This window comes from Simochromis diagramma, unplaced genomic scaffold, assembly GCF_900408965.1.
Source record: "Simochromis diagramma unplaced genomic scaffold, fSimDia1.1 OVJJ01000176.1, whole genome shotgun sequence".
NCBI classification, from domain to species: Eukaryota; Metazoa; Chordata; class Actinopteri; order Cichliformes; family Cichlidae; genus Simochromis; species Simochromis diagramma.
In genome coordinates this window covers 6,246,050-6,262,268 of record NW_024386892.1, presented here as the reverse complement: position 1 = coordinate 6,262,268, position 16,219 = coordinate 6,246,050, and the positions used below count along the sequence as shown (strand labels likewise).

The 16,219-nt window shown below is 39.9% G+C and overlaps 1 protein-coding gene across 2 annotated transcripts in view; it reads left to right on the top strand.

Annotated features, from left to right (window-relative positions):
- atrnl1a (attractin-like 1a) overlaps positions 1 to 16,219 on the top strand; it is a 307,920-nt gene that overhangs the window by 246,706 nt on the left and 44,995 nt on the right. For both annotated transcript variants that reach the window (XM_040034074.1, XM_040034076.1), the window contains one exon: positions 2,760 to 2,855. In XM_040034074.1, coding sequence (XP_039890008.1) covers positions 2,760 to 2,855 — 96 coding nt within the window. The remainder of the gene's footprint in view (positions 1 to 2,759; positions 2,856 to 16,219) is intronic.

The window sequence follows — 16,219 nt, the reverse complement described above, 5'->3', positions numbered from 1 at the left end:
GGCGATCGTGGCTCAAGAGTTGGCAGTTCGTCTTGTAATCGGAAGGCTGCCGGTTCGAGCCCCGGCTCGGACAGTCTCGGTCGTTGTGTCCTTGGGCAAGACACTTCACCTACCGCCTATTGGTGATGGCCAGATGGGCCGATGGCACGATATGGCAGCCTCGCTTCTGTCAGTCTGCCCCAGGGCAGCTGTGGCTACAACTGTAGCTTGCCTCCACCAGTGTGTGAATGTGAGAGTGAATGAATAGTGGTATTGTAAAGCGCTATATAAATGCAATCCATTATTATTAAATTCTGAAAACAAAAAGGAAATCAACACTAAAGCATGACGGACGAAACCCAGAAATATGGCTGACATTTCATTACTTACCAACAGCGTAGCACCGTCGCCCACTTAGGTTCAGTTACTCCAGACAGTACAGACTAGAGGCACATTTGCATGTATAGTAGTGACCTTCACATTCAAAATTGTGCCAATGAGTCTGAGTGTTACTTATGAATAGTTTTTCAAGGGGGCTAATATGCAATCTGAAAGGCCTGGGATGGTTTGGTGCTGATCACAGGTCTGTCACACTACATTTTTAAAACAAATCCTTTTTTAAAAAACTTAATCAGGGTGATTAACAAATGCCTCTGTGTGTAACAGATGCACCTTTGGACCCTATTTTCAGTAGTTTTGGACCTATTTTTTTCCCCTGCCACCTATCCTGCCTTTACAGCAGTATAACAAATCCTGACGCACTCATAAAGGTTTAAAAACGCTTAAAGGGGATCTCTTACCTCATCCACAGCTTCCAGTACACAGACACCCTTCCTCTCACACACACCTACTCAGCTAGTCTTTTACAAATCTAAACTGACATCTGCAGGAGGCTAACAGCGATGCTAGCAAGCACTCGCTGTCATGTGAGCAGCATTCCCACAGTGGTGACAGCTAACAAGGAAAGACATCACATTAGCCGGCATGGCAGCGTGCTAGCAGAGCGCTTGCCGCCGCCGGAGCACCTGACTGTGCTGATGTAGCTACAGGTGTACTATTCAGTCATGCTTAAAGAGTCTGACACCGGCAATCGAGCAGCCGGCGGCACGCTAGCACAACACCTGACAGCCAGTTAATGTCAGTGTGCAGCCTTTTCTCATCAACAGGAGAGGACACAGCCGCACGAGAGCTGCTTCAGTTTAGAGAAGTGTAGCAGAGTGTAGAAGCCATTGATATTTAGGAGATGTTTACACTTTTTTCTCTTTCCTTTGCTTTTCTCCTTTTCCTGTCCTGTCCTTGCCTTTTCTTGTTAATTTGTTTTTATTTTTCTCTTTTTTAATCTAGTGCTGTGCTTTTGGCTTCTTTTATTGGTTTTGCTCCTTTCATTTCATTTTTTCTTTATCGCCATCCATCTATTTTCTTTTGCTTGTCCAATTCAAGGTCACAAGGCGGGCAGGGGCTGGAGATATGCCTCGTTATCTGTTTCTTTTTCTTTCAATTTCAAATATTCTCTAACATCCTTGCAGTGCTTCTGTTCCTAATGTCTTTCTTTTCTTTTTCTTTTGGGCTTGTTTCTGATATTTGTGTACTTGGATAACTTAAAGCAGAGAATGTTAGGAAGTATAAGGAAAAGTCTGTTTTTGTTTTGTTTTTTACTTCGACCTACTGTGAGTGTTTTTGCATGCTAAGTCAAAGTCCTCCAATGTTCAGGTAATTCACATTAGAGACCAAAAACTTGATCGACTCCCTCTGTCTTCCCAACATTGCTTAACATGTCACAGCCTGCATCAGGCAGAATTTCTGCCAAAACGACCAGAAACATACTGATTATTGCCTGGCATGTAATTGGCTAGAAATGAGTTCTTCTGTGTGTAAAACAGGTGGCTAACCCCAAGCTAAATGTAGAAACAAAACCCCATTAACATGTCCGTATTGATTTGGAAAGAGCTGGGAAACCGAGCTAATGATGGAGAGAGGAGATGAAGATGCAGTGAGCATGTTGTTATTTTTCGGGTGTAGACGCACTCCTTAGCTTTATTGATGATAGTGCGTGTCTCTGTTTTACTTTGTGTGGGAGGATTCTTCTCTTTCTTTCTTTTTCATTCTTCATTTAAATGCTGTGCTGTATCTTTGTTTGTGTTTTCGGTCAGTGTTTGGACCTCATGCTGATGAAGGCCTCGCTGTCTGCCTTTGTTCATCTGACATTTCCTCATTAATGAAGTTTGCCTGCCCTCCTCTGACTCCCACCATTCCCCCACCAGCTGCTTTTCCCCACTCATCGTTGCCTTCCTCCTGTGTGTCTAGCAAGCATCTACTTTGATCTCTGCCCCCCTCCATTCCTCCTAAACCTATATTTTCATAATCCTCCTTTCTTTTTTATCATTTTTCTTCATCTACCTGCTTCTTTCTTACTGCTTCGTTACTTCTGGCCTTCTTTCCAGTGATAGCCTTTTTGTCAATATTACTCCTTAGCCCTGTTACTTCTCTTTCTTACCACCTTAACATGTTTGCTTTTGTCAAACAACCCTGATCGGTTTTGGGGAGTTTTTTTGGCAATGGAGAAATTGTGAAGCACTTTAATCTCATTTAGTTTGCACTGTTAGGATGCCCTTGAGCAAAGCACTTAACCTTCAGCTGTTCCCTGTAGAGTTTCTCGAGGATAAATCCAGTAAAAGAATAACAACCTGTGTTTGAGTTCTGACACAGTAATCTGTCAGAAATAAATCCATGAAAATAAATAAATTAAAACTCTTTTCTTTTTATCCCATCTCACTCTACAGCAGCTGATGAGAGAGCGACAGCAGATGGCCAGTCGTCCCTTCGCCTCGGTCACTGTAGCACTGGAGGTTGGTGATGACCAAGAGGAGCTGCTACAGGTCAGAACAAAGGCACAAACACAGAAATATACAAAACCAAAGAAGACTTGAACACGTGGGTGACTTCTTAGCATTGCAATGGATAAAAGACATGTCTAACACTTGTTGTGTTTGCAAATCAGCAGACTTCATACTGTTATGACTTTGTTAGCCCTATGACCTTCTGTCATGGCTGCTGTTGTGGAAATGATATGTGTGGATGCAAAACATGATCTAGACACTGTGTCTGTGTGTTGAATTGCAATTTGGATTTTTCCTTTGAACTACTTGGAATATCAGGCTCAAGTTGTGAAGAGCTGTGATAAGAATTATCTCACATCATCAGCATCAGCAGGTTATCAAAGTAAACTGTTCACATGAGTCCATGTAGTAAGCGATCAAGTTCCTTTAACAAAAGAGTAAAACAGATATTAGTGATGGAGTCCAAAGATCTCCCATGTACTTAGGCATGTAATCCCTGCTGGTGGCCCAATAACTGAGAACACTTGTACCAAAGCCATAACTATTGGGATAGTGCACCGAGAGCTACCAGGAAGTCTGGTGAGAGGGAGAGGCTTAAAAAGACAGTGTGACATGATTAAGGTTTTTATTTGGAATACACAGAGCCTTCCTTAAAGCACAGTGCATGGCCAAGTCAATAATCGACCTTTGACAGTTCAGACAGAATGACAGTGTGGTTATACCATTGTTTCTCAAGTAGCCATTAGAAAACAATGAGCTACAGAAGGTACATGCCAGCCATAGCAGCAGTGTGTGGTGGATCTGAGCAGAGTTCAAATTATGCACAAACAACCTCCTAATCCCTCTCTTGTGCCAGGAAGCACCATTGTGAGCTCATCCAGAACCAGCTATGGTGTATATACTCTGGTGTTGCACTTATAACCTCATAACTTTGTCATAAAAATGTAGAACGCCAGGTTTGTTCTGCAAAATTTGTGTAGTCACGCTGACTTAACCCGCTAGGTTTGAAGACTTACCATTTGTTGTGTTGGATTTTTTTTTTTTTTAAATCAAAGTCATTTTGGTTCACAGGACACATGCAGGCCTGTGCATGAGCCGAGAACTTAAGAGAGCTGAAACGCTGAGCTCAAGTGAAAAACACCCTTTACCCCACTCTCTTTTATAATTTGCCAGACAACATAAAAAATTTTCTTGTTGAAATATCTTTCTCATTCAGTTAGATATTTTTAGAATAAGTACATCATTTTGTTTATATTTGAGTCTGACATACAGATCACAAAGGAAAGGCACAAAACCTCCTCATGCACTCAGTTGTAGTATTTTGTTCAAGTAAATAAGAAAATACATTTTCAGTCCTGTTCAGTGAGGCTGCTGTGACCACAAAATAAACAGCAGTGCATTTTATAGAAAATTTGGAGCAATTAATGACTTCGGTTAATCTCCACTCATGTGTATGGCACCACTGTCACTTCTGGTCCAGGAGGGTGGAATGTTTCCATGTTGTTTATCAAGATTAATTCATAGACTTTATAACTGTGTCACATTGGTGTGTCAAACAGGTGTGTCTCCACAAAAAAGGGGGAGAGGTCCAGTTCAGGGACTGGTTAAGATGGGAAGGCACCTGTTAGCTGCAGGCACCTACGACACCATCTCCATGTTAGTCACCAGTATGACTGAGTAAAGTTTAAAAAGATGATTCTTTTGTATTTGTCTTGTTTTACTGTTTTTAACTTGGTTGTGTTTTCTGCTGAACAGTTGGACATTATTGTAGGCTATGGATATTGACCCTCTTTTGAAAACAACCTGAGGTGGTCATTAGAGAAACTGCACTTTTTTGGATCTTAATTCAGTTAAATTCAATTAATTTGAATTCAAATCAATTTGAGTTTATTTATATAGCACCAAATCACACCGAAAATCACCTCAAGGTGCTTTATATTGTAAGGTAAAGACCCTACAATAATACTGAGAAATCCCCAACAATCAGATGACCCTCTATGAGCAAACACTTGGTGACGGTGGGAAGGAAAAACTTCCTTTTAACAGGAAGAAACTTCTGGCAGAACCAGGCTCAGAAGAGGCAGCCATTTGTTGCGACCCTATTGGAAGCAGGAGGAGGAGGACAGGACAAAAGACACGGTGTGGATGAGAGTCAGAGATTAATAACTAATGACTGAATGCAGAGTGGTGTATAAAAACTCCTGTGTTGGATTATATTTTTCCAGCCCTTAAGGTTGGAAGAAAGAGTCAAACTTCCCTTGACTCTGAACTGAAGCCAGTGTGAATACTAATGGCTGTTTGTTTATTTTCTATTGACCAAGCAAAGAAGTGTGTTGGCATTCTGAAAGAGAACTAAACAAAAGATTTAATTTTTAAAGTAGATAACTGCTCAAAGGTTGATCTACAAAATACAGTATGCTGTACTAAGTGAACTGTAGGTGAGCTGCTGAGCAAATGGTGTTAAGCTGACATTTGCAGACATTCAGTGTGTGTGTGTGTGTTTGTGTGTGTTTGTGTGTGTGTGTGGGCCACAGCAATTGATAGAAATGACTGAAAACAAATTAAACACTCGCATGTCTTTCTGTGATGTTGCAGGCGCCCTCAGGCTTTAAGGTTTGCAAGAAAACAGGACGACATGAAATTGTCTTTAAGATGCTCTGCCAAGCAGATGTAGACAAACACAGCTCACCTTAAAAACATCCATTTTACACCTCAGGGAAGATAGGAAGCTGAGGGGGAGAGAGTGCAGCTGGTTTCAATAGCTCACTTTTCACTTAACTGTCCTGTGTGAGAACAGGCTCGCTCTGTGATTGTCCAACATGCTGGCGCCTCACCTTCATCCGCTGGCTCTGAAGGGTCCTCCAGAGGCAGTCTGGGTGGTGGAGTAGGGGCCCTGAGAGAGGCAGCTGGCCCCAGTGCTCCTATCAGCCTCTTGTACAAAGAGAGCAAAGGACATGAAAGCAGCACTATCAGTGAAATGGTAACTGCCAAATCAGCCGTGCCCTTCTCCGGCAGGCTATTGTTCAAATACTGGTGTCACCTCTGTTTTGTGATTCCTGCCGAGTTTAAATAAACGGAGAGACAGATCGGCTGTGGAGTGGTAATTAGACTGAATGGCAAGTGGATCCAAATACCCAGAGTGAAACATTTCTGAGAAATGAATTGAATTGCATTCTGAACAATGATGTTTGCTTCCAACAGTTGTGGGAAAATATATTCAGTATTGTGCTGCATACTGTTAAAATAACCCCTTTCCTTAACAGCAGTACACTCACTAACAGCCCAAACACATTCCCTCCCGAGCTGTGACAGGTTTAGTTCAGCTTAAGCCTAAATAAGAGAAACGGAGCTTTTGAAAATATCAAAACAAGAAAGAAAATAAAAGAAAGTTAAACTAGTTCAGCTGGTTGGAAGCTTCATGGTTTCAGCGAATCTGAGAAGAACAAATATATCTAAGTTCAACCTCAAAAGTTGATAAAGTGTGACATTACTTAACGGGCCATAATGAAACCCCTAGTGTGGGGTTAAAAGATGTGGTTATGGCGAACGAGTGGGATTAATTTGGTTCATAGATTGGGAAACATTTTTCTACCTTGTCTCTTGTCTAACATATTGAAAAATTGATTGGGTTGATTTTACAACAATGAACACTGCTGGGCAGACACTTTATAAGGTCTAGCTTTTCTCCAGGAGCTGTACTGAAGACAGGGAAGGCTGCCCCCATGGGAAAATGCGGGTCACCACTAAGTCGCAAGCTTTGTGGACTTTGTTGAATATCACAAAAACGACCTCAAATATAAAGAAATGCAGCTACAACAGAGACTCTGGCAGTTCCGGTAACTGGTTGAGGCCATTAGAAGGTGGCAGAGTTTGTGGTTACTTCTGTTTTTTGCATTACTTCTGTTATTCTTGAGTTTCACAAGAAACTTGTGGATTGAAAAGAAATGTGACCATCCATGGACGCGTCGCTAGTGAAATCCACTTGATTAACAGACAAAACGGCAATTAAAATATCAATGCAGTCTCATTGCAGTTTGTGAAATAGTCACAATGTGTAATTATTGATTTGCATTTCTGATGTTTATCTGTTCCTGGATGGCAGGATAACAATCTGCCCAGGCGGATTAGGACACACACACACACACCTCTGATCATCTCCCTGCCTTAAAATTTTTTAGTGCTGCATCTTGAAACAGTCTAGAGCTCAAACAACAACCAAATCAGAAACTGACTTTCACTTTCCATGCTTGGCACTGCATGGAGGGATCAGGCAATTTGGTCCATTCCAACTTTTCATTAAGCAACCAAGCATGAGTGAAAACTACTGCTGACTAAATAAAAGGTCAATAAAATGGATTTAGAGCCTCAGATTTTACAGGAGACTCAAAAAAAAAAAAAAAAAACCTGCAAATACTTGCCTGAGCACTGACATTAGAATTCCTCACAAAGGTGAGATCTAAACCTTCCTGTTTTAACTTGCTGGATTTCAGTTTAGTTTCACCGAGTCTACAACATCCTGCAATTAGAAAGGCCATCTTTGCTTTGCTGATAAACCACAACTTACCTTAGTCAGAGCATGTCATTCTGAAACTTGTGCCAGAGTTCTTCTTTATATATGGGAACATATTGCTAAAGGTTTATGCACAACAGTTTTTCCCTGTATGCCCTAGTAAACTATCGGTGTGTCATCTTTGCTTAAAAAAAGAGAAATGTGCCTAGTGTAATGTACTGTGACATTGTTTATTTGCGAGTTGTTTAACAATAGATTATCTCATTACACAAGGTGCATGGAGCAGCAAATCAGAACAAACTAATTTAAATGACCTTGCCTTGATGTTACTCATTTCGGCAAATAAGTAATCCTGATGGGAGCAATGCATTGTGGGAAGTGAACTCTTACTCCTGAGCCATCTTTGTCATCCACATCTGAAGCCACGGTGGAGCCCCGTGACAGATGGTGCAGGAGATTTTATGGCATTCAAGAGGCCAGCTAGTCAGAATAAAAGCCACATGAATAATAAAACTCTTCTATCAAAACACGATACATGTGCACAAGTGTGCATTGAAAGCTTTGTTAGATGATGTGAAGTTTAAACAAAGACTACTAGAGTCCTCGGCATGTTTGCTAAATCAAGAGAGATTCATAGACTTTAATAAATATTTATTGTAATAATTTTTTTTTGGTTTTTTGCAACATTCAACTTTTTGTAGGTTCAAAGATGCATTAAACTTTAACATCCTCTTTATTAAACAAATAGCATTACTGAAATGATATCACATTGCAGATCTATTGGAAAATGGTTCCCCTTGTGTTGTCGATGACGTCGATGCAGGAAATATATCGATTCACGTCTTCAATTTAAAATCCCGTCCACCTCCACGTATCTCCCCTTCCTGCTTAAGGTTTCCTCTCTTCGCATTGTTTGAGCTGAAGGTTACAGAAACAATAGTGAAGAGGGCTATCTGCACCTGATGTTTAATTAGTTTTAGTTTCGTTTTGGCCGCGTTGGATTTGGCTGAGCTCGGTGTGGCTCATGTGCCTGCAGAAACCTCAGGAGTTCCTTCCCTTATCGCTGCCTCTCTGCCTGGTTTCCATTTCATTCTTGAAGGTGAGAGACAATGGAGCAGAACGCTATCTTCACACTGAGGTTAATTACACAACATCTGGTTCATAGTCAGGCATGCAGCTTAGCATAATTGTGTAATTAATGAGAGAAAAAGAACATTTCCATCCTGCCCCGCTATTTTATGTTGTCCTGCTTATGCAGTGCAACAAATAGAGTCATCATCACCCCATTTCATGCCATGTTTAGACAGCGAACAAGGAGCACAGCACCTGTTGTTTCCACACTTGAGCAGTGATTTGGTGTGCAGAGGAGAGATGGGGAGGTGTGTCGATTCAATGATTAACATATAATTGCAAGGAAAGAAGGGTGATGGAGGATACATGCATGGAGGGTGACTGAGTTGTGCTTGTTTTACATTATCTGAGTTGGATCGCTTTTTTGACAATTTGCGCTTCGAACCATTATTTCTCCATTGTCATGCTGTGTGCCGTTTTAATCCAATCACCACTGTTGAGCTTTTCATTTTATATTCAATCCAAGGTAATTGGTATTTCTGCTTGTTATCTATACATACGAAGTGAGAGGACTGTTTTTTGTAGAGATACTTTGTCTCAAATTCAATCAGCCATGAAGAAGAACCTGGCTGATTACTCTGTGAGGGGTGAAGTAGGGCTGGGTGTCGTCACTGATTTCTATAACTGATTCAATTCTGATTCACAAGGTTTTGATTCGATTCAGTTTTGACCCAGACAGTCAAAAATATTAGAATTCTGATCATTTATCAGTACTGACACTTGTGAGACTTCATCAGAGGTGTGAGCATCGAAGCAGATGCCTTTGTGTCAAAGTAACTGAGGATGAAACACAGAAAAACATGAAGGAGATTTTCCTGGCCTGGCTTTTTATAGCAGATAACCACCTTAAAAATATCCTGCAGTAGATCAAAAACAGAAGAAAACCATGAGTCAACATATGAACATTACCTGATGCTGCTTGTCTCGAAGTACACTGAGAGAGAAAGCTGTGCAGGGAGTGCGATTTTTATTGTGGTGGAAGCAAAACTGCCAAAGTAGGAGGGAATTCAAGCATAGTTTTGATCTTCTTTTGCTGCTGGTTCAGTGAATTTGACAAAACCTGCAACTTCAGAATCTGTGAGATGTCAATTTTGAGCACCCGATGACATACCCGCGTACGTGCTGTCGTACTTTGTGTTTACATCTTTTTGCGGAATCCGTTTACCAGCTCTTTAATCGTTTGCTGTTTTAGCTGTTTGATGGTTGTTCAAATAGTTTTGTGAGCTTTAAGCTGAGATTCTGGCATTTCTGGCAAAATACATTTATATTTAAAAATCGATTCAGGATTTAATGAATCAAAACTGCATTATTCAAACTAAAATTGATTTAAATCAACCCCTAGTGTGAAGGTATGAGGACTGAGAGCTCTGACTACAGTACCGAAAAGTGCCATATAAATACATTTTGCTTACATACTAAATAAGACAGCAATTTATATATTTGTGAATTCCATTTCAGCACCAGTTTCTGAAAGGTCTGAACATTTAAAAAAACAGCAACTGATTTGAATCTAGCCAATTTCCCATTCAGTGATATGTCTTTGTGGACCCTTCCAGCATGAATGCTGTTTTTAGTTTGCTCTTTCTGAGCCACAAACTGAAACTGCAGAAAAGCATCTTTTCTTTGTCGAACTGATCCAATTTTCATGTTGAGGTTCATCACTGTTGTTGAGAGCTGATCCACCAGTGTGAAGCATCCAAGCCGCAGGAGTCTTTTTTTTGGGGGGGGGGGCACACACTAACTCTAACACATTTTTTGCTCGCTGTCTCCCTTGCTTACCAGATTTGCCTCGCTGCAACTTTTCCTGTTCCCCAAAAACATATTCAGTTTGAAGTCTTGTTGTTTTAACACATCAGAGGTGATGCAGTGTGATCACAATGGTTCTTACAATGAAATTTAAATCAGGTTACTTTATATACAGTAGTCAGAGTCACAGAACTCTGTGATCATACTTGATGGGTAACATCTCACTAAAATCATTTTACTGTAACCAGAAACAAATATTTAGAACAAGTGATTGTGTAACCAGTATTCAGTAGCTGAACTTTGGTGTCAAGTTTCACTGTACTGTGCTTTCCATACACCCCACTCACATCTGTACACTTCACCATTCTTTTGCATGAAAACATTGTCTGGTAACATAACTGAGGGAATCACTTGCTTTTCTCACGGGAATATAATTACATGAGCATCAGTTCTAAAAGCCATGATTAAAATAAACGTATTCATATGCACAAACATTCATCAGCTGACTGATGATTCATGCTCACTTTAACCATATGGGATCATTTTACCATATGGAGAAATACTGTATCTTCTTGCATAGTAAATGGTAAATGGCCTGTATTTGTATAGCGCTTTTACTAGTCCCGCCTAGGGACCCCAAAGCGCTTTACACACCCAGTCATCCACACATCAAGGATGAACTTAAATTCTCCAGGTGGATTTTTCTTTAGACATTATTTCCATCTGTGGAAGACTTGCAATTACAGGTATTCTTGGAACAAGAGCCTTCTGTCATTAACATTTTCAAATGGCGAGGTGTCTGGGCTCGGTTAATCTCTTTTAGTGATGGAGACTGCGTATGTCACAGCTGGAAACTTTTTTGTCGTCTAAAGACTTGCAATTATACTCTTTAGACAGAAAGAAAAGTACGTTGAGCAGAACTCTGTCAGTGTCAGGGATGGGTTAATGATACAAACTCCATGTGTCACAGCTGGAAAGAAATGTGTTGGCTTGCACACGTCCATGCAAACTCGTCTGTGTTATCGTCTCTGTTCTCAGAAGATGAAAAGTCCAGTCGCAGAGAAAAACAGAAACCATATGAACTTTTTACAACTTCTTTCTCTGGAGAGCATTTTCAGCTGGAAATTTACAAATTTTCAAACTTTCCGTGGCTGCAGTGAATACTGTATGTGTAAAGTTTATTGGATTAGATTGTCTGATATGCAGTGCTGAAACAGTTCATGGTTGACAAAGATTAGAAAACTTTTCGATGGCACGCCACAGTTTCAATTGGTTTACTGCTTAAAAATGATTCAGAATTGTACGAAAGCAATTGTTCATCTTCCCTATTTTGTAAACAAATCATTTCTATTAAAAATTAGAAATGAATGCATGAGACTCAGATGTTTTGATCAAGTAACCATTAACATTGTTAACAATGCATTGGTAGTTGCTTAAGTTAACCCAGTTTTATCTATGATGATTTATTTACCAAATCGATGTTTTTTCAGCATGTTGTGGGTTCAGAGATGCTCTTCTGCATATCTTGGTTGCGGTGAGTGGTTGTTTTAGTTCAAAGTTCTTCCAAATTGACATTTTTACCTGCTGCTTACTGGATAGGTTCTCTTTTTTGGACCATGCTCTATAAATCCTTGAGATGGTTGTGTAGGTAAATCTCAGTAGATCAGTAGTTTCTGAAAACGTCAGACTGTCTGGCACCAACAACCATACTACATGCAGCCATGATACATTCAAAGCCACCACCTCATGGCGTACGTGGGCCCCTTTTGCAGCTAAAGATCACCTCACAGCCCAACTTGATCAGAGCTTTCCAGCGAGTCATGGAACCCAGGCAAAGTCATCAGCATAAATCGATGTTTGCACCACCTCTATAAAATACTGCCATTACATCGTAAAGCTGATGAGCCCGCAGCAACTAGCATCTGCACGCCGCATGCCTCCGCCTGCAAAAAAATCAGTTCCCACCTTGCTGCTGATTAATGGCAGGCTCCTGTTTTCATAATGCTATTTAAAGGAAAGAATGAATCAATTTCATATCTTATGTTTTAATGTGGCATATTTATTCTTCAGTTGTGTGGATTTAATGTGCCTCAGAAAGGAGTGTTGGTGGGTGGAGATGGATGCATGGATGGATGGATGGAAGAACAGCGAGAGCGAAGGGGAAAGAAGCAGATAAAGAATATTTATGATGACTGGGAGTAATATATGTTTGGTAGAAAAAAAGCACAGATAATTATTGAATGCATGCAATCACATCACACACAACGACCACTACAGGGCTTATCGGATAACACAAAAGCTTTTATCCGACAGAGAAGAAGAATGAGAAAAGGTGCAAACACATATGAAACACATTTGCATTCATCTTGGACAATTGCATGTACGCTCCTTCGGTTTACTTTGGCTTTCCAGTCACCTGTGGCTCTTTCTGTGTGTCTCACGGCTGAAACGCATGGCTTTCACACACAAACACGCAGAGCTGTTATTAACTCAATAACTCACACCTCTGTCAACACTAACGAGGCTAAAACAAACCCATTCCTCTTCATGTTCTGTTTGCACTTTACTAAAAAGGCGCTTTTTCTTTTTTTAATCATCCAAAGCATGAACAGACAGTATTTCACTGCACCTGAACAACCTCAGCTGAGCAAATTTACTGATGGGTTTTCACCAATCTCTGTTTCTTGTTTTCTTTCTATAGTGTTTTTCTTTCTGTCTTTACTACCTCGCTGTCTCTCTGCAGTGTATTTAAATTTTTTCCTGAGGGAAACAAGGGGTGAACGGTCTATTTTTTTTGCGTCTTTTTACCCAGCAATTTTATCATTTTGCAGTTTGCAATGAAGTAATTCAGGGTGAAGACAAAGATGCCAAGCACTCAGTCAAGGATAAACAGTGGAGGTTAAGATATGGCGCCAGAAAATTATGGTTGAACTTGTTGACCCAGCTCAGATAAAATACCACAATAACCAGCTCCTCCTGAAAAACATGCTGTGCTCAGTCAGACTTGGATTTATTGTTTCTAGTAGGACGAAATTAAAAATGTAATCAGTTTTTTTTCTAAATTAATCATGAATGTCTCCATTTCTTTAAAGGTAAGAAATGCTTGAGTCAACCCATATTTTAAAATCTAAAAATTGAGAATCAGATCTGTATTATATATCTTCATATAGATAACTATACAAACACAGTCCCATTAATATACTTCCCTTTTCACCCAGATAAAGTTATTTCTTAGGCATTGTACGTAAAAGGCCAAATAGATTAGTCTAATGATTAAAATGTTACTGAAGACTAATAAAACGTGTATTATTTATTATTATTACAGACAGTACCACTAATGCTAAGTTTAAATTGTCCAACAGATTATAAAGGTTGCATTGGATGTATATTTCTAAAAACATCTCAAAATACATTAAAAAACGATTTCCTGCTACTAAGGCCTGTCTTTACATACTGTACACATTTATAATAATGATGTATCTAATAGTAATGTTGCTCTTACAGACAAAGTTCATATATTTCTGCAGAGCTAAGAACTTGTTATATTTCTGCTTCATTGTCCTTCCTCCTCTGTACTAGAGGATTTACCTTGAAACAGTAGGTGGGAACCAGTATCTTGCGGAGAAGAGACACAAAGTGCAACAAAAATATGGCCGTTGACCTTTTATGACTGAGCCTCCATCCTAAATTTTGGACTTTTTGTAGAGTCTAGTTTTAGCTTTCGTCCCTGGTTGTTTTTAACAACTTTTATCAGTCGAAGCCAGATTTTTCGCTTTAGCTTTAAAGAACAGCTTGCTCTTTTTACCAATGGTACACCATATGTACCCTCTACATATTTGAGGAAGCATAAATGGGTGTTTCATTTGATCTTTGACCAAACTTTATATTTCTGTTTTATTTTCAGCCTATATTCTCTTCAGCTCTCACTACTTGCAGCACTGTTGCTATCACGGTGTTTCAGACTCTTTACAGCCTCTTCACAGGTCATTTTATGGCTGCCATTGCAAACGTAGCATACCTGCTTTCTGACCATCTCTCCTTGGGTGAAATTTTGAAAGTTGCATAGATTAAATTTTTATTCTTTAGCATAACCCCAGTGAGTTCTGATTTGACATATAGGAAACAAAACCACTGCTGCTATTTTAACAATTAGGTTTGTTTGGGTTTTACTTTGCAAAATTGTTTTTTTGACAGTCTCAACAAGATGATCCAGCTGAAATATATTTATTTAGACATGTTCTCATGATGAAAGTACTTTTCTTTTGCAGTTGATAATGATGCCTACCTTTCTTTCTTCTGCACTGTATCAATCGCATAATGTCAGTGTTTATGTACAAGCAGGTGCTGAGGTGCTTGTCACACTGATGTTAACATTTCTCAAGCCTTTTTATCTGCTATGTTGTTGTTGTTTGTGTGTAGGCTATCACCACCAGCCTGAATATAAAAGATTAATGTAGCCCCCATGATGTCACCTGTTAGCTTGTGAACTGTCTTCAGCATTCTCACTGTCTTAGTTATCTTGAACCTGTACATGACTATATTTGGACCAGAGGGTAGATTCAGTGAGTTAACAGCCAGCATTAGATCTGGCCAGCTAGCCTGGTTAATAGGATCCATATACAATTCAGTGTGATATAGAATGAAAAGCTTATTTTGACTAAATACAGGTTTCTAAGACTGTGTACCTTCTAACAGCACACTTAACCCCTTAGAGACGTGCTGGTAAACATGTGCCACAGGGCAAATGCTAACCTTCATGGTGCACAGTCCGATTTGGCTGAATAGATGACTTTTCAATATATGGACATTGCAGGAAGCCATATAATCACTTATTTTTAATGGACACCAATGCCGTTCTCGGTGTAGTGATGCAATGCCAGCATTTCGCATACAGAAGTTAAGTGGAATGTGTGGAAAGTTGGCTTTTTTGTACTGCCAAATCCAAATGTTTCTGCCTTTTCACTGTTGTCACTACAAACTGGTGACATATTGATATTGCCCTTTTTTTCTAGAGACTTTAACTGTTAAGAACATTTCAGATTGTATTCTTATTCCTTAACTGTTAAAAACGGGGAGGCAATAGGAAAGAGATCCATGGACCTAAATTTCTACACAGGTCATTTATAAGTATTAAAGTATTAAAACCTTGCCTGGCCCATTGGGCATTTGTAGTAATAATAGTAGCATCTGAGCTGTGCTACAGCAGTGTTTATGGGTAAAGTGACCTGATGAAATGAGCTGGACATGTTGTTGCCCTGTGTCTCAGGTGGTACAGCTGTTTAGTGCCCACTAGCTTGCTGCTTCTATGGTGCAAAGAATCACTCCGTGGCAAAAACATCACTGTGCTTAAAGTAAAACGAGTTTGACACCCTTGCATTGGAGTCTTTCTAGAAGTATGTCTCGCCTCTCACTTTAATTTCAATGGTCCTCAGAACATAAAAAGTGTCATATGACATATATTACTGAACACGCAATGAGAGGATATAACATCCATTTATCACTCAAAGAGACTGCATCCTTGTATGTAGCCTTAATTACTTGCTTACTACTTGGTGAGATTAGGAAAATTCACCTTCAGAAGACAAAGTTTTGGTATTTTGGTGAAACTATAGGTATTTGGGGGGGAGGGGTTGAAGCCCCAGAGGTTGGCTAATGGGCTGGCAATGACAGGCTCAATACACAAATTCTCAAATTGTGTAGTGATGTTTCAGTGTGTCTCAAATTTTGCGCTCATTTCTTCACAGCAAAACCCATTTCTCTCTTTGTGTATCTTTCTTCATGTTGCGTCTTTCCTCTCCCATCTTGTTAATCCATTTTTGAGCCTCCGCTCCTTCATCTTTCTCCCCCAGTCTGTCCAGTCCATCACGTTATTTAGTGTCAGTTTCAGGTTCAGCTGACCAAGCAGCAGCACCTATTATGTCCAGAACACTCAGCCGGTGCATATACTGCGTTTGTGGGTGATGTTTTAGTGTGTGTGTGTGGATGTGGGTGTCTGTCCCTGCTTGCAACAGTTCTC